Genomic DNA, 19,413 nt, shown 5'->3' with positions numbered 1-19,413 from the left:
TGTAGCGCTATAGAAATGCTAAATAGTAGTAGTAGTAGATATGCACAGAAAAAAAACACTTCTGTTTATTGTTGGGTTATTTTCAGACTTTTTTTGATTTCCCAACTTTTTTTAATACAAATTTTTTAACGAGCGATAGATGCATTTTTAACCTATGGTCATTTATTTATTTAGATTTCGCTCACACCTGTTTCAGTAGTAGCTCAAGGTGAGTTACATTCAGGTCCAGTGACAGCCAAGATCACAAGGTGCAGCAGTGGGATTTGAACCCAGCACCTCAGGATGCCACTCCTCCGCTCCACTTTAGTCACAGTGATTTGTGAGTTTGCGTTCCCTAAATCAATTTTGCATGAACTACATTTTTTAAGGTGGGCTAACAAATGTACATTCTTATCTAGAACATATGTACAGAGCCAAGGAAGCAAAACAGATTGAAAAAAAAAAGCCATGCATATTTCTCCCAAGCTTGGACTGAAAGGAGATGCCAAAAATATCACCACAGACAGCTACAACAAACATAATGATTTTCTCCAGGCTTGATGCACACTGCAATGAAGTGCTCTATAAAATCCTAAAAATGGAAAATACTTTCGGTTTGATCGAAGGAGTTCTACTTTGGTTGCATTCCGTGACCATCCTGATTACAATCTGAGCCGACGGCTACACTCCTTTGAGCCAGAACTGAACTTGATCATTTCTACATATGCATACGAGGCTAAGCAAATCCCATCAGCTGTAATTAATTGGATAAGTATACTTTGTTGGATGGCTCCAACATTTCATGTGGATGAATTATTACAGATAATTAGGGTGGATGATTCAGCCAGCATCCCATACGCCAAGCCCCCTCCCTGCCCATCTTCAAATCCTTGCTCAAAGCCCACCTCTTCAATGTCGCCTTCGGCACCTAACCATTATACCTCTATTCAGGAAATCTAGACTGCCCCCAATTTGATTGTCTGCACATTTTGTCCATTAGATTGTAAGCTCCTTTGAGCAGGGACTGTCCTTCTTTGTTAAACTGTACAGCGCTGCGTAACCCTAGTAGCGCTTTAGAAGTGTTAAGTAGTAGTAGTAGCATCCCTCAAAACAGCAAGAAAATTAACAGATTATACCATGCGATATTTGGCTCATGGCGATCAGTGGGTTTAAAAGCTATTATCAGAAGGGGTGGGGGGAGGGGGGGACAGTTGAAGTACACCTGGATGTTTAATGTTGGAGCGTGTCTGAGCACTGGCAATTAGAGGACAACTGAAGCCGGGGTTCTTGATTTCGATCAAAACCACATCAGCAGCCGAAATCTGACATTCACTTTAGGCTGAAAACAAAACCAAAAATAGTGCCTCCCTCACCAATGCAGAGAGTGAGTCCACCAGGGCCAGCTGCTGCCACCCCCCCCCCCTCCCCGTCAGAGGGAGGGTCCCCCTGGACCAGTTGGTCACTCGTTCCCCATTACCACAACTTCTCTGTTCTCCCACCAACCTGCTTATGCTGGCTGCAATCTTAAAATGGTCACTGGAACCTCCCAAGGCAGTGTGGGAAAGTCTTGGCAGCCATTTTGGCAGAGGAATTAGTGGGGGAAGTGACTGGGGATCACTCTTGCCCAGAAGAGGCCACTAGACCACCAGGGCATTTAAAGATAGGCCCTTTCAGGTGGTCAGGTTGGGGGGGGGGGGTGCAGACAGCTTTGGTTTCAGTCAAAAATGCACTGGCGTTTTTGGCTAAAACCCAAACCTGGATTTCGGGCTGCTTTCGGTGCCAAATCTGAAGCTGAAATTTGGTCGGCCTCTACCATCTTTAAATATCCAGGTCTGGAGGATCTGGAAGTTATGCTGATGTCAGCCAATATTCAGTTTTGGCACGCACTGCTTTCTATGCAATCCTGTCTGCCCTGGTTAGATGTGTGGCCCCAGCATCGGCACTCAATATCACTGGTGCTTATGTATCTTCTGGCTGTGCATCCAGACAGCTCCAACAGTAACCAGAAAGTGCCACAGTGGCCACACCAGATTTTCAATGGCACTGTGCTTACATGCTGCTGAAAATCCAGGGACAGTTCACTCAGCATGGTTTAAGCGGGCAAGAATCTCTCCTGCCTGCTTAAACCATGTTGATCATCAACCCTATAATTTTTATCATGCTGTCATTTTTGAAACAACAATGTATTATACCATAGGTTCCAAATTTAAGTATAAGGATATTTCCTTCAAATAAAGACCATTACACCTTGAGTACTGTGTTCAGTTCTGGTCGCCGTATCTCAAGAAAGATATAGCGGAACTAGAAAAGCTCAGAGAAGAGAAACCAAAATGATAAAGGGGACGGAACTCCTCTCGTATGAGGAAAGGCTAAAGAGGTTAGGGCTCTTCAGCTTGGAAAAGAGACAGCTGAGGGGAGATATGATTGAGGTCTACAAAATCCTGACAGGTGTAGAATGAGTAAAAGTGAATTGATTTTTACTTGCTCCTCCTCCTGGCCTACTTACCCTCTTCCCCTGGCTTCACAATTCCATTTATTTTGTGTAAAAATTAAACCCTGGTGCCAACTATTAATAAAGATGAGCTGTGCCTCCCCCAAGGGATATATTGTTTATATGTGAAAAAGAAAATATTTGTTCTGTGAGCAAATTCGAATCTAGAAGGGGTTACTACAGAGACACAAAGGGTGATCCATCCCAATGCTGGAGATTTAAGGCCAATGAGTGACGTTTCTCTCACAGGCCCCTGCTGTGTCTTAAACCAACTCTAGCATATGTATGTTCCAAAAACTGACATATTAAAATCTGCTATGCAATGGCGAAAGGAAACAAGTGCCTATTTTTACTGAAGCACTTACTTCCTTTTTCTATTTCAGGGCAGTAATCAATAAATAGAAAGCAAAAAAAAAGTTTACTACCTTTGTTGTCTGGTAATTTCACTTTTCTAATCATATAGTCCCAATCTCTGGTTTCTGCTTTCCTCTGTCTTCTTTTAACTTTCTTGCCAGGGTCTCCATGTCCATTTGGCACTTCTTTTCTCTCCATGTCCACAGTCTATCTTCTCTCTGTATCCCTATCCATCCTACCCATTATCACCCCTGTGTCCTTGCCCCTATCTTGCCGCCATGTTGGGCATCTCCCCCCTCTATGCCCTATTCTTGCCCTGTCCAACTTAACTCTTCTGTGTCCCAATGCTCCCCCCCCCCCAAGCATGCCAGCATCTTTCACTCTCCTTCCTGTCCCCCGGTAGGCCAGCATCTCGTTCTCTCTTGCCTCCTTCTCTTCCCCCTCTCCAGGGGTCCAGCAAGTGTCACTCTTGCTTCCCTTGCTCCTGTTCTGTCTCCCGTTTGGAGGTCCAGCACCTCTCCCTCTTCCTTCTCCCCCTACCCCATCCTGGAATCTCTTTCTTTATTCCTCCCCCCCCCCAAACACATCCTGGCATCTCTTTCTCTCTCCCTCCTGCTTCCCCCCATCCTGGCATCTCTTTCTGTCTGCCCCACCTGCATGCTAAAATATAAAAAATACAAATAAACCTGCATGTTAAATATAAAATAATTAAATAAGTCAAAACCATCATTATCACATATTTGGTAAATAAATGTGAAAGTGCTCAAAGATACTGAGAGACCATCATCAAACGCCTGTATCACATTCTCACCAGGTTGTAATCATTGCACTTCACAGAAAAAGTCAATTCAAAATGTCCAAACCCCAAAACAAAATTCTTCCCTATAAATTCTCTAAATTGATGAATGTATGTATAAAAGAGTGCACTGAAAAATGGCATATGCCTATAAGAACATAAGCATTGCCAAGTGGGAGAGACCGAAGGTCCATCAAGACCCGCATCCTGTTTCCAACAGTGGCCAATCCAGGTTACAAGTACAAGGCTAAATTCCAAAACAGTAAAACAGAATTTATGCTGCTTATCCTAGAAATAAGCAGTGGATTCTCCCCAAGTCCATCTTAATAAAGGCTTACGGACTTTTATTTTAGGAAGTTATCCAAACCTTTTTTAAACTTCACTAAGCTAACCTCTTTTACCACATTCTCTGGCAACAAATTCCAGAGTTTAATTACGATCTGCGAACAAACCAACTTCCGCAAATTATTGAAAACACATCTTTTTGAGAAAATTTACGGAAAGAACCAAAACACATAAAATCCACACTCACTGTTCAGTAATACATCAACACATCCACTTATGAATTCTCAATCCTGAAACCTCACCACACTCATACCTCTACTCACAAAAAAAAAAATGTATACCATATGTTTTTTGTTATTATATATTGTCCTTTAGCTCCTCGTTGTTTCCTTCCAATGTTTCAACATTCTTTTCCATTGATATATTCCTTAACGATACCTTGATTTTGTCTCGCATAACTCTTCACAATGTAATCCATAACCGAATTGTAACAAAATGTATTTCCATCATTCATAATGTATTGTAAGCCACACTGAGCCCGCAAAAAGGTGGGAAAATGTGGGATACAAGTGAAATAAAATAAATAAATAAATTTTGAGTGAAGAAATATTTTCTCCAATTTGTTTTAAATTTAAATCTTCCACTGCGTTCTTCATTAAGATGGGCATGTACTGTCCACTCACCCACATATATCCTGGCATCTATTTCTCTCTCGCTCCCCTTTCTACCATCCTGGCATCTCTTTCTTCCCCCCCCCCCCCCTTCCCCAAATATCACCATCCTGGCATCCTTTTTTTTCACATCCTCCAACACTCGCTCCCTTTCCTGCTCCCCAGTGACCCGGCCAGCATCTCTCAGTTACCCGACTCCCTTGGTCCACCGAACTTGCTCAAGGCTGGTAGTGCTGAACAGACGCTGCTTCTGACCAATGTGGGCCTTTCATCTGCTGTCCCGCCTCCAGAAACTGGAAGTAGCATCAGAGGAGGCGGAGTGCCAGAAGAAAGGCCTCGCATTGCCCGGAAGCAGTATCTCTTCAGTGCTACTGGCTTTGCATGTTTGGCGGACTATGGGCGCCAGGAAAGAGAGACATGTAGGCTGCAGAAGTAGGGGCAGGAAAGGGAGAGAGAAAGTGGCAATGCATGAGATTAGTATAGTTATGCAAGTGAGTAGGAGAAGGGTCCCGGATGCGTGTCACATGCATGTCTGGGTTACAGATAAAATTAATGCATATATGAAAATCATTCATTTCCTTTTATTCTTTTGAAATAGTAAGAAATGCTGATACTAAATCAATGTCACCCCCAGCATTTAAATATCAACAGCATTCTGTTTTACCAAGTGAGTGCTGTTAGAAATGTAAGCTAAATCACTTACCCAGAGTTTTGAATTCCTGAAACCTGTCTGCCAACATAAAAGGCATTGCAAGTAAGGATGGGAACACTAGCAAAGCTGGCAAGATAGATTAAAGGACCTTCATGGGTACTGAAAGGGAGAATGAATTAAAGTTTGTAGGTGTGAGGTATTCCAAGTTGATTTTATAGCCTGAACTAAGAATGGGTGCACCGGTTGTCACGAGCTCCCTCTAGTGGTGAAAGAGAAAATAAGACCACGGATGAGAATGCTCATCAGAATTTTGAAGCTGTCTTTGTCATTGTCTCTCTATAGTTCAATTACACTTTCATATTTTACCCTGCATTATCTTTGTGTACTTTGTTAAAAAAAAAAATACAATTGAAATATTTTCACTTTACTACCCTTGATTAGCTAGGTGCAGCCCTGGATTAACCAAAATCAGCAGGTACTTAGGGCACTGAGGGAAAGAGGCACCAGAGAGGTTTTTCCCCTAGGTATCATGTCTTAACTCTTTCACTGCCATCTGCTACACCCATTATCCAACATGAATTTTAGTATTTTTCTAATCATTACAAATATATATGGGGGATCATTTTTAAAAGAGAAAAAGATCTCAAAAACAGCATGAAGTGGCATTTCGATGTTTTTCTCTGAAAAACATCCAAATCGTTATTTTCGAAATGCAGATTTGAGACTTTTCCTCTGCAGTGCATCCAAATCGCAAGGGGGCATGTCGGGGGTGGGATTTGGATGCACCATAACTGGACATTTTTCTACCATAACTGAATAAAGCAAAAACGTCCACGGCTACAAACTAGATGCCTTGGTCTAAACCTGTTTCAATCTAAATGATGAAACGACCACTGGAGAGATTAAGACATGACCTCTCCTTACTCCCCCAGTGGTCACGGATACCCTCCCACCCCCTATCTCTGAAAGATGTGAAAGAAACTGTACATACCAGCCTCTATGACAGCTTCAGATGTTATGGTCAATCCTATTAGAACAGCAAGCAGGACCCTGGAATAGCCTAGTGGTCGGTGCAACGGACTGTAGAGAAGGGGACCCAGGCCCATATCCCTCTCAAACTGGCACACTTGTGGTGGAAAGTGTGAACTCTCCAAAACCCACCAAAAGCCTATTGTACCTATATATAGGTGACCCCTGCAGGCAAAAGGGCTATTGTAGTAGTGTACAGTTCAGTACACTAGTAGGGGCTCATTGTCAAAGAACTTAGCCTTACAAAGTTCCATAGTAACCTGCATGCTGCCTGGTTACCACTGGGTTAGCATGGGAGCCCTTTTCGCCATCTCAATGGGTAGCAGTAAGTGCTTCCACCACCCCCCCCCCCCCGAAAATGGCTGTGCAGCAAGTGGAACAGGAAAAGTTCTCTACGATGACGAATCACAGAAGGCAAAAGTAGAGACTAATAGACGATTCACCGCTGGAGACGTGAGTCCAACAGTCTTTATTATATCAGAGATAACGACCCGACACAGGCCGTGTTTCAACGCTAAAAAGCGTCTGCATCAGGGGTCAATAAATAGTTTGTATCCAGCATATTCTGTTTGGTGTATTTATTGACCCCTGATGCAGACGCTTTTTAGCGTCGAAACACGGCCTGTGTCGGGTCGTTATCTCTGATATAATAAAGACTGTTGGACTCACGTCTCCAGTGGTGAATCGTCTATTAGTCTCTACTTTTGCCTTCTGTGCAGCAAGTGGTTCACTTACCGCATCTCAAGAAAGATATAGTGGAATTGGAAAAGGTGCAGCGAAGGGCGACTAAAATGATAGCAGGGATGGGACGACTTCCCTATGAAGAAAGACTAAGGAGGCTAGGGCTTTTCAGTTTGGAGAAGAGACGGCTGAGGGGAGACATGATAGAGGTATATAAAATAATGAGTGGAGTGGAACAGGTGGATGTGAAGCGTCTGTTCATGCTTTCCAAAAATACTAGGACTAGGGGCCAAGCGATGAAACTACAGTGTAGTAAATTTAAAACAAATCGGAGAAAATGTTTCTTCACCCAACGCTTTTGCCGATGATCTTTTATTAATTTTGAATCGCCCTCACAGTTTATTGCCTAAGGTCATCAAATTTATAGAACAGTACAGGTTCTTGTTGGGGTTCACTTTAAATTTCAGTACGTCATTGGCTTTGCTGGCCATTCTGGCAGTGCATGACCAGTGGGAGGGTAAGTTCCCTCTACAGTGGGCTGAGGATAATTTTTTTTTTTGTATCTTTATTTTTTTTCATTTTTCAAGTAATTGCAATTTTTGAGTAATAACCAAGTATCCACATTTTGCCCCACTCCCTCAACTGGGAAGCAGAGTGCCTTTTAGACATCACTTTACTGCTCTCAAGGCTGAAGCGATTTTAAATATTTAGGAGTGATAATTCCATCAGATGTATCTACTTTATGTTATTTAAATGTAAGTCTTTTGCTATGATCTACTGCAGTTAAATTACATCATTGGTTAGCTTATCCAATATTGTTGACGGACCGTATTCACTTATTTAATATGCTAATAATACCACGTTGGTTGTATAATTCTCATATATTACCATTGTATCTTAATGTTAAAGATGAAAGCTGTCTATGGAAACAGATACAGACTTACTTGTGGCAAGGGAAGCGGGCGTGCCTCTCTTTGAATATCATTGCATCTCCCAAAGACAGAAGAGGTATGAGTCCTTTTAAATTTGAGATATCTGACCATTGGATGTGGTATGCAGCATGTTCATGATTGGTTCAAGGGTACCTCTCCCTTCTCTTGTACCTCTCTAGAACTTGCTTTATTAAATTCATTTTAGAGCTTACTGGCATGCTGTTCCACTTCGGTCCACTTCTGATGTGTCAACTTATGTGTTATATAAACCCACAGGTCTGCAAATTTCATTATCTCAATCCACAAATGACTCCATGGTTACCTATTAGAAAAAATGGTATATTTCTCCCTAGCATTGACTCCCCAGCTTTCATATCCAGGGAGGCCAAAGGCATCAAATACCTGTTTCATGTACTTACAGAGGAGGAACAATTGAAGTCTTTTGCTTCACTGTGAGAAGAGTTTAAGCTTTCCTGAAGAGAGGTATACACTTATTTGCAATTACTACATTATCTGGCTACGATAGCCTCTGTTCATTTATACACGGACAAGTATGAGCTACCTTCAACAGCTTACACCTTAAACTTGCAAATGTAGGTCCCACTGCAATTTCATCACAGACATCTTCAGGACAACACACCTACTGTGGATAATAACAAAATAGTAGCGGCCTGGTCAGCAAATCTTGGAGTGCCATTGGAGAAGGAGTGGTTTCCTGTGGGTTTAAAGGGAATCTGTTCTCATACAGATGAGATAATGTGTTGTGTTGGAGTATAATACTTATGATATGATACTTATGCTCACCCAGAATATTTGTTTTCTGACATGCAGAATGTTTGTTTTGACCTGTTGCTACCAGAATATTTGTTTGACAGGTTGCTACCACAACGCTCCGTTGCGGTGGGTAACTCACTACAGGACTGTGCTGAGAAACAAGTCCAAAGGATGGTGTTTTCATCAGAGGGTGCCTGGGAGAGAGGAATGTAGATTGGCCACTCATTGTTCTGTTCCAGGCACACTTGTTTGTGAGCTGTTATAAAAAGAGGGGAGGCCCTGGCTGAAACAGAAGCTCTGTATCTGGTTGGAGGGACGCCTCTTTCCAGTGTGGAATTGTCCCGCAGAATCTCTGGGCGGTCATCGGTGCTTCCCCGATTGATGTTGCAGCTCAGATGAAGGCTGCAATCCTGTGGTGATGTACGTATACTGCATAAGAGTGTTATGTAATATGTGTGTGCCTATCGATATGTGAATAAACAATCTTTAAAGCAATATCCGAACCCTTGATTTGCTACATGTGTCAATTTGGGAGATGCAATACAAGCTTACCATGTGTTTGCATATTTCTCTGAAGCGGATGCGCTTGTTGAAATTAAGACCAATGCTGACTGTCCTCGATGTGGTCACTAGAAGGCAACATTGGGACACAAGTTTTGGACTTGTCTTGCAATTGTGTCTTTATGGCAATGTATTCTACACTTTATTTCTAGTATTTGGAAGTTAAGATTTGTTCTACTCCTAAACCCAGACATTGAGAAAGGGATTTTTGCCTTTTTTTCAAATAGTTCATTTTGATACTTTTAAAAGTTATTTTTTTGCATGGGCTCTCTTCAGATGCACTGTAAGAGCAATTATGTCATTCCCCAACTGATTGTGATTCTTTCTTTGGAACGCTGTAAGATACAAGATCTAACTTCTCAGAAGGGTGTGACCTTCCAAGCTGTCTGGGAACCTTTTTGGTCCATTCTTACTCCACTGGTTCACAGTTCGCTTTTAAATGGTTGATTTTATGGGCAGCCAACTCTGGAATACCCTCCCCAGACCTATCCGCTCAATCTGTGACTATGTACCCTTCCGGAAAGCACTAATGACCCATCTATTTAAACAAGCTTATCCAAATGACCCAGACTAATCTTATGAATCCATCTACCCAACACATACCCAGAAGACAACGACATTGCTCCAGACTAAATCTCCCACCTTCCTCCCTTTCACATCACCTGTCTTTACCTACTTATCTCTTTTTTTACTCTATTAACTCCCACCTTCCTCCCACATTACTTATCTTTACCTACTTATCTCTTTTATTGCTGTTATATTTGTTATATAATATTGTTATATTGTTCTTCCCATTACTATGTAAGCCGCATTGAACCTGCTTTGAGTGGGAAAGTGCGGGATACAAATGTAATAAATAATAATAATAATAATTTCTTAAGTACACACTTATTAATTTATTTATTGCATTTGTATCCCACGTTTTCCCACCTCTTTGCAGGCTCAATGTGGCTTACAATACATCATGAATGGTGGAAATACATAAGAGAATAGATAATTGGTATTGCATAAGAATCTTGGGTTACATGACAAAGATAAAACATGATAGTGTAAAATAAGCAATTATCGTAAGGCAATTCTGGATATATGTGTAGGAGTTCACATTTGTTGGTCTTTGTGGTATATCTTGTTAAGGAGATGGGTCTTTAGTAGTTTGCGGAAGTTAGTTAGCTCGTAGATCTTCTTTAAGTTGCGCGGCAGCGCGTTCCAGAGTTGTGTGCTCAAGTAGGAAAAGGTTGATGCATGCGTTAAGTTTGTATTTTAGGCCTTTGCAGTTTGGGAAGTGAAGATTAAGGAATGTGCGGGATGCTTTTTTGGTGTTCCTGGGTGGTAAGTCAATCAGGTCTGACATGTAAGCTGGGGCATCTCCGTGAATGATTTTGTGAACTAGGGTACATATTTTGAACGTGATACGTTCCTTAAGTGGTAACCAGTGTAGCTTTTCTTGTAGGGGTTTTGCACTTTCATATTTTGTTTTACCGAATATGAGTCTGGCTGCTGTGTTCTGGGCCGTCTGAAGCTTCTTGAAGAAGGGGGGATGGGGGGAACGGTAGGAAGATTATAATTCTTTTGTAAAATGAGCATGTCCTTAAGGCCTGGATTTTTGTTCCTTATGCTTCTTGTTTCCTGGCTTCTAGTTAATGTATATTCTTTTGCATATGCTAAATAAAAAATTCTTTACAATAAAAACAACATAGGAATGCCCCTTGGCATGGGCAAGACAGTAACAAAAAAAAGGAGTGCCCTTTTTGGAAGATTATAGCACAGATCTTTCCAGCACCTAACTTTGGGTGCCACTTACTGAATCCAGCCCATAGTGTGTAAATGTAAGGGGGTGTTCTCCTATCGAAATAGAAATGGGTAAAGCCACTGCTTGCCCTGGGATTGGTAGCATGGAATCTTGCTACTCTTTGGGATTCCAGAATCTTGTTACTATTTGGGTTTCTGCCAGGTACTTGTGATCTGGATTGGCCACTGCTGGAAGCAGGATACTGGGCTAGATGGACTATCAGTCTGACCCAGTATGGCTATTCTTATGTTTCCTATGGTCACATGGGCGAAGCACGGGAGGGGAATGAGTAGGGTTGCCCACTTGCACATGTAGGAAACATCCCTGCTTGACAGAGCTTACAATCTAATGAAGACACACAAACAGGACAAATAAGGGAATTACTTAAGGTGGGAATGATAAAACAGACATAGGTACTGAACAAGTGAATAGGAGTTAGGAGTCAAAAGCAGCACCAAAAAGGTGGGCTTTTAGCCTAGATTTGAAGACAGCCAGAGATGGAGCTTGAAGTACCGGCTCAGGAAGTCTATTCCAGGCATATGGTGCAGCAAGATAAAAGGAACGGAGTCTGGAGTTAGCGGTGGAGGAGAAGGGTACAGATAACAGAGATATACCCGATGAACAGAGTTCCCAGGAAGGAGTGTAGGGAGAGATAATAGTGGAGAAGTACTGAGGAGATGCAGAGTGAATGCACTTGTAAGTCAATAACAGGAGTTTGAATTGTATGCGGAAATGGATAGGGAGCCAATGAAGTGACTTGAGGAGAGGGCTAATATGAGCATAGCAACATTGGTATGTCATCTACCACAGTTTTGAACAGATTGAAGGGGAGAGAGATAACTTAGTGGGAGACCTATGAGAAGCAAGTTGCAATAGTCTAAGCGAGAGGTGATGAGGGTATGGATAAGGGATTGGTAGCATGGAATCTTGCTACTCTTTGCTCAGAAAGGAAAGGATGAATTTTGGTGATGTTATAAGTAAGAAATAACAGTTTCAGATTACGTGAGACATCCAGGCAGCAATGTCAGGCAGGCTGAGACTTGGACCTGGATTCCTGCTGAAATTTCTGGTATGGAGAGGTAGTTCTATAATGGAATCATGGATGCCAAGATACTGTTATAAAATAAACTCTCACTGTGTAGCATTGAGGCACCTAAAAGGAGGTGCCTCTTACAGAATAGGCACATTGGGGAATCGTAGAGGGGAAGAGTTGCGAGGTTTAGGCACTTAGGTTGGGTCGGATGGGTATGCTTTTTTGAACAGGTTGGTTTTTAGTGCTTTCCGGAAGTTCAGGTGGTCGTACATGGTTTTCACGGCTTTTGGTAATGAGTTCCACGTTTGTGTGCTTATGTAGGAGAAGCTGGATGCGTAGGTTGATTTGTATTTGAGTCCTTTGCACCTTGGTAGTGGAGGTTGCAGTATGTTCGTGTTGATCTGATTGTGTTTCTTATTGGTATGTCTATGAGGTCTGTCATGTATCCCGGGGCTGCGCTCTTTCGAGTTTCCTGGATTGTGTTTTTAGTTTTTTCTGTTCGTCATTGAACCATAGTATCGAGGTATGTCTTTGTGATGTTCTTGTTTGTATTGGTGCTATTTCGTCTAGGATGTTTCTGCATCTTTTGTCCCAGCTGGAGAGGTAGTGTATGGAGTTCGTTTGTGTCATCCATTCACTATTGTATATTTTTTGCCAGAATATTTTCGGGTCTATTTGACCTCTTGTGCTGTAAGTTGTTTGTTCTTGAAGTTGGTGTGAGCTCTTCTTCCACCAATTTAGGGCTAGGTTAAAAAAATTATGCTATGAGTTCATCTTGTTGGGCAAACTGGATGGTGCCATCATCTATGTTACTATGGTGATAGTGCAAATGCTGACTTAAGCTCTATTCTATAACAAAATCTGGGTACTCAAATGCCGTTATTAACTTTACATGCAGCAACCTGCATTTTAGTACCCAAATGTGGGCAACCTTTACAGAATTGCATTTTATCTAATTTAGTCCAAAGATTTATATACTACAAAATTCAAACAGGTCCTAAGTGGTCTACATAGAATGAGACTGAATATGAGGGGCATAATTGAACGGGGCGCCCAAGTTTTCCTGAGGGCGTCCCCGCAGGACGGCCCTGTGAAAGGGGCAGGGAAACCACTATTATCAAAACAAGATGGGCATCCATCTTTCGTTTCGATAATACGGTCGGGGATGCCCAAATCTCAACATTTAGGTCAACCTTAGAGATGGTCGACCTTAGAAATGGTCATCCCCGGTTTTCGGCGATAATGGAAACCGAGGACGCCCATCTCAAAAATGACCAATTCCAAGCCATTTGGTCGTGAGAGGAGCCAGCATTTGTAGTGCACTGTTCCCCCTCACATGCCAGGACACCAACCGGGCATCCCAGGGGGCACTGAAGTGGACTTCACAAATTGCTCCCAGGTGCATATCTCCCTTACCTTGGGTGCTGTGCCCCCAACCCCCCCCCCCCAAGAAAACCCACTCCCCACAACTGTACACCACTACCATAGCCCTAAGGGGTGAAGGGGGCACCTAGATGTGGGTACAGTGGGTTTTGGGTGGGTTTTGAAGGGCTCCCATTTACCACCACAAGTGTAGCAGGTAGGGGGGAATGGGCCTGGGTCCGCCTGCCTGAAGTGCACTGCACCCACTAAAACTGCTCCAGGGACCTGCATACTGCTGTCAGGGAGCTGGGTATGACATTTGAGGCTGGCATAAAGGCTGGAAAAAAAATTATTTTTATTTTTTATGTTTAGGATGGGAGGGGGTTGGTGACCACTGGGGGAGTAAGGGGAGGTAATCACCGACTCCCTTCGGTGGTCATCTGGTCAGTTCGGGCACCTTTTTTAGACTTGGTCGTGAAAACAAATGGACCAAGTAAAGTCGACCAAATGCTCATCAGGGATGCCCTTCTGTTTTTCCTTATCGGCCGAGGATGCCCATCTCTTAAGCACGCCCCAGGCCCGCCTTTGCTACGCCTCCGACACGCCCCGTGAACTTCAGTCATCCCCGCGACGGACTGCAGTTGAGGGTGCCCAAAATCGGCTTTCGATTATGCCGATTTGGGCGACCCTAAGAGAAGGACGCCCATCTCCCCATTTGTGTCGGAAGATGGGCGCCCTTCTCTTTCGAAAATGTCCCTGAGAATGTATTAATTTAACTGCCGGCGCCAGGATTTAAATCCATATAGTTATCAGTGCTACTGAAAATGAGTCCACTGCAGCTACTGAAATTTTGAACACTGACTCCAGAACGGGTGATGTTTTCTTACCATTTAACAGCCAGGTGATACCAGGCACAGGTTTACCCTCCACTGAGCACTGTAGTACAAAATCCTGCCCTTCGCTAATGACACATCCCTTCAGCGGGCTGGTAAAGTATGGGACAAGTTCTTCAATTTTTGGTCCTGAAAAGAAAGAGGGGTGGGGATGGGGGAAAGGGAGGAGAAAGATATTTCAAAGTGAATTTCACCTTAATATTTGCAACTCCGACATGAGACTGAAAAGTTGCAAGTAAAATACAGTGCTTAGAACTTCTGCCCAAGCCCACAGGCTGAAAAAAATCATTTCCATCTTAATATAAGTAAAAAAGGACTGTAAAGAAAGAAATCTTTTGTAATGAAAATCATTCTGAAGTTTTTCCCCTGAAAAAAAAAATACTTGTTGCATCAAAGAAATATACTTCCCCCCCCCCCCTTCCTCTCATGCTTTGCATTAGGCTCCGACTGAAGGAGTAGAACACGATACCCTCACATGTGCTTTATAATAGCATGCAGAACTGAAACCCATTACAAGTGTCAGATAAGAGCATGAAGGAAAAGATTCAGGGTTTTGACATTTTTTTCCTGTTGGAATTTGTAAAAATGGAACTTGAGAAATGAGGTGCAGGTAAGATTTCCAGGACCGTCCAGTTGAGATCCAAGCAGCCATTTTCTGGGCCAAGGTTTTGAGACATGTGATGGCATCATAAACACCCAAAAAGGTCATGAGATTATCACATTTTATAAAACAATATAAAATATAACATAATAGTAATAAAAGTGAGAATAGAAGTGGGGAAAATGAGGATAAACGACCAGAAACTGGGCCTATAATTTGTATTAAGAGCCCTCTGAGCTCCTCTTGTTTGCAGGGGCAGGAATATGTCAGTTTGTGGAACAATGCTAATAGAAACCAATTAAAATACAATCAAATGGGGCATTATCTCCAGCCAGAATGGCATGTCAGGGGGACCGGTGCACTACAAATGCTGGCTCCTCCCACGACCAAAGGGCTTGGATTTGGTCATTTCTGAGATAGGCGTCTTCGATTTCCATTATCCCTGAAAACCGGGGACGATCATCTGTAAGGACGACCATCTCTAAGGTCAACCTAAATGTTAAGATTTGGGCGTCCACGACCGTATTATCGAAATGAAAGATGGACACCCATCTTGTTTCGATAATACGGGTTTCCCCGCCCCTTCCCGAGGACGCCCACAGGAAAACTTGGGCGCCCCCTTCGATTATGCCCCTCCGCGTTCTCTAAAAATACTGACACGATGAGTCTAGTTTCAAACTTATCTGAGATATTTATATCTTCACCCTGAATGCCAAATTTGGTGAGTTTCTGTCCCTTTTTTTAGACAGTTTTTCTGTCTGTAACAGATGGACATTGATTCCATTTACACAATTCTTTCCAACATTCAGCTTATTAGAAAGCATAACAAAAAGAAAAGAAACACATATCTAAGCAACTTTGTGACTTCATGTCCATCCAGGAGTTTGAATGCATTTACTAGAAGACGTACTAAGCCCACCTAACTCACTTACTTTCTACTTTTAACGTCCAGGTGCTGGAGACACGTCCTCTGTTGTTAGAGATTGTGCAGGTGTACAAACCGCTATCTCCCAACTGGGCCTTCATCAAACGCAAAGAATGAAATCCATCTTTATCATTTAGTTGTAAGCCTCTTCTTCCTTTCAGTGGGGATCTATCTTTGAACCACTCTACATCTGGTATGGGTTTTCCCGAAACTAGAAAAATGGAAGAATGTATGGTTACAATTAAATTATGATGTATACGCATGTCAAACAACATATGTGGATCTCTCAAATAAGTCGTTTACATTTAGCAGTATGAAGAAGACAAGAGGACTTACTATGAAGTTTAAAAAAGCATAATTTAGTTTATTCAAAGGATTACCATAATATGGAACTATTTGTCATGGAAAAGAATGCGTACAACCTCTCTAAATATATTTAGTGGAAGTGGATGATTTAATGAATATTATATAAGTCAAGTAATATGGAATTCAGATGATAACCAGAAGATTAACTCCTCGGGAAAACAGAGCATTTTATCAATCTAAAACTGTCATTATCAGAGGCATAGTTCGGTGGGTCTCCAGGGGAGTGGCCGCTCACCCAAATGGACTTCTGATGGTGCCTATTTTTGACGTGATCTGTTGTGTTTAAATTAAGTGCACAGACAGGAATGCATTAAGCATAATCCTCCCACTGAACTCCCTAATGCTCAACACTATGAGCGTGTCTACATTTGCACCTCAGCGTTGAGCATTAGCGAGTTGTTCTGCGCTGTTCTGGTGGTATTTCTATGGCTCTGTTTCAGGGGCGTAGCCAGACTTCGGCGGGAGGGGGGTCCAGAGCCCGAGGTGAGGGGGTACATTTTAGCCCCCCCCCCATTGCCAACACCCACCCCCCCGCCATTGCCGACCCCCCCCCCCCCCCACCGCCACCACCAACTTTGCCCTCCCTGCCAATGACCCTCTCGACCCCCCCCCTCCCACCGCCAACCCGCCATTGCCTACCTTTGCTGGCGGGGGACCCCAACCCCAGCCAGCCGAGGTCCTCTTCTTCCCTCAAAAGGCTTGCTTCTGTTTCTTACGTCCTGCACTTGTATGTGCAGGACGTCAGACTCACAGAACGAAGCCTTGCAGGTCAGCTGATCTGCAAGGCTTCATTCTGTGAGTCTGACGTCCTGCACGTTGTACGTGTAGGACATCAGAAACAAGAAGAGGACCTCGGCTGGCGGGGGTTGGGGTCCCCCATCAGCAAAGGCAGGTGACGGCGGGTTGGCGGCGGAAGGGGGGGCGTCGAGAGGGTCATTGGCAGGGGGGTCCAGGGCCAAATCTACGGGGGCCCAGGCCCCCCCAGGCCCAACGTAGCTACGCCACTGCTCTGTTTGGAACAGTGCTGGCGTTTTCAGAAAGGCGACCAAAATTATTAAGAGAATGAAACACTTATCAGATAAGGAAAGGCTAAAGAGCTTAGGACTCTTCAGCTTGGAAAAGAGATGATTTATTTACTTGGATTTTACTCACACTTTTTTTTAGTTACATTGGATATCTCCTTGTCATGCTCATAACCTAATTTTGTACTTGAGGTAAAGCGAATGCTACATACCTGTAGAAGGTATTCTCCGAGGACAGCAGGCTGATTGTTCTCACTGATGGGTGACGTCCACGGCAGCCCCTCCAATCGGAATCTTCACTAGCAAAGTCCTTTGCTAGTCCTCGCGCGCCCGCGCGCACCGCGCATGCGCGGCCGTCTTCCCGCCCGAAACCGGCTCGAGCCGGCCAGTCTCATATGTAGCAAGACAAAGACAAGGGAAGACACAACTCCAAAGGGGAGGTGGGCGGGTTTGTGAGAACAATCAGCCTGCTGTCCTCGGAGAATACCTTCTACAGGTATGTAGCATTCGCTTTCTCCGAGGACAAGCAGGCTGCTTGTTCTCACTGATGGGGTATCCCTAGCCCCCAGGCTCACTCAAAACAACAACACTGGTCAATTGGGCCTCGCAACGGCGAGGACATAACTGAGATTGACCTAAAAAATTTACCAACTAACTGAGAGTGCAGCCTGGAACAGAACAAACAGGGCCCTCGGGGGGTGGAGTTGGATCCTAAAGCCCAAACAGGTTCTGAAGAACTGACTGCCCGAACCGACTGTCGCGTCGGGTATCCTGCTGCAGGCAGTAATGAGATGTGAATGTGTGGACAGATGACCACGTCGCAGCTTTGCAAATTTCTTCAATAGAGGCTGACTTCAAGTGGGCTACCGACACAGCCGTGGCTCTAACATTATGAGCCGTGACATGACCCTCAAGAGCCAGCCCCGCCTGGGCGTAAGTGAAGGAAATGCAATCTGCTAGCCAATTGGATATGGTGCGTTTCCCCACAGCCACTCCCCTCCTATTGGGATCAAAAGAAACAAACAATTGGGCGGATGTCAGGTTCTCAGGTTCAGAGCCCGCAGGGCTGGGCTCTGGAGCAAACGTGAGCCCTTGGGCTGCTGACAAGGAGCGACAGCAGCAGGCAAAACCCACCAACCAACACTGGGTAAGCACACCGGCAGGGACTGCAGGCACTGCCCAGCGAACCGGAACACATGGACTGGAATCCCCCGGACTGGAGGACACAGGACTGGAACACACACCGGACCGGAACACACTGGACTGGAGCACACCCGACTGGAACACACACCGGACCGGAACACACTGGACTGGAGCACACTGGACTGGTCCCCCGGACTGGAGGACATAGGACTGGAACACGGGACTGGCGCACACTGGACTGGTCCACACAGCTTCACCTGCACTTAGCTACTAAGCCCCCCAAGAGTTGAGCTCATGGGTTCGAGTAGCCGGCAGGACTTACTGGACGACACAGGGACCAGGACTAGAACAAGCTGTAACTGAAGTGCACCTAACTCCTAAAGTGACCAAAAGTGTTCCTAAGCCCAGCACCAACAGAAAAAGCTCCTAAGCCCTCCACTAACAGCAGTGCTCCCAACAGAAACTAACAGGGGTGCCCCTACGCCCTACACTAACAGAAGTGCAGGGAAACCACAAGGGAAAAGGAAGGGAAGACAAATGCCAGACCTTAACACTGGTACTTCCTAAGCACCAAGCTGCAGCAGCTAAACATGGGTTCTCACCCTGGTGCTTCCTAAGCACCCAGCTACAGCAGCTAAACACAGGTCACAAGGAAAAGCGGGGAAAGCACAAGGAAACAAGCAGGAAAGCCAAATACCCAAACAACAAAAGGTGCTTCCTAAACACTTACTAACAAGGGTGCTCCCAGCACCAAACTCCAGCACTGCACTAACAGCAGTGCTACACTCCGTAACAAAAGGGAAAAACAGGGAAGTCAAACACACAAGTCACAAGTGCACACTGCACTAAACTAACCTGGACCTAAAGCAAGTAGCCAGAAGCAAACGTTGCGAAGGCCCTGAAGGAAAGAACCCACTTCCTTATCAAGGCCCTCCCAGATGATGTCACTCTCCCTAGAGCCAGGCAGAACACATTCAAACCCCGAGAGGCCCAACCCACATCAATGCAACACCGTGAAACACTTGAAGCCAGTACACCCAAAGAGAGTTACAGCAACTCAGACTACCCACACAG

At 44.1% G+C, this 19,413-nt stretch overlaps 1 protein-coding gene across 1 annotated transcript in view; it reads right to left on the bottom strand.

Annotated features, from left to right (window-relative positions):
* The window catches only part of LOC115473714 (myosin light chain kinase, smooth muscle-like), a 673,403-nt gene that overhangs the window by 375,860 nt on the left and 278,130 nt on the right, over positions 1-19,413 (bottom strand). Inside the window, exons 10-11 of the mRNA XM_030208760.1 lie at positions 15,816-16,019; positions 14,277-14,411 (exon numbers count right to left, since the gene is read on the bottom strand). Coding sequence (XP_030064620.1) covers positions 14,277-14,411; positions 15,816-16,019 — 339 coding nt within the window. The remainder of the gene's footprint in view (positions 1-14,276; positions 14,412-15,815; positions 16,020-19,413) is intronic.

Source organism: Microcaecilia unicolor, chromosome 7 (genome assembly GCF_901765095.1).
Source record: "Microcaecilia unicolor chromosome 7, aMicUni1.1, whole genome shotgun sequence".
NCBI classification, from domain to species: domain Eukaryota; kingdom Metazoa; phylum Chordata; class Amphibia; order Gymnophiona; family Siphonopidae; genus Microcaecilia; species Microcaecilia unicolor.
This window is presented reverse-complemented; position numbering and strand designations above follow the sequence as displayed.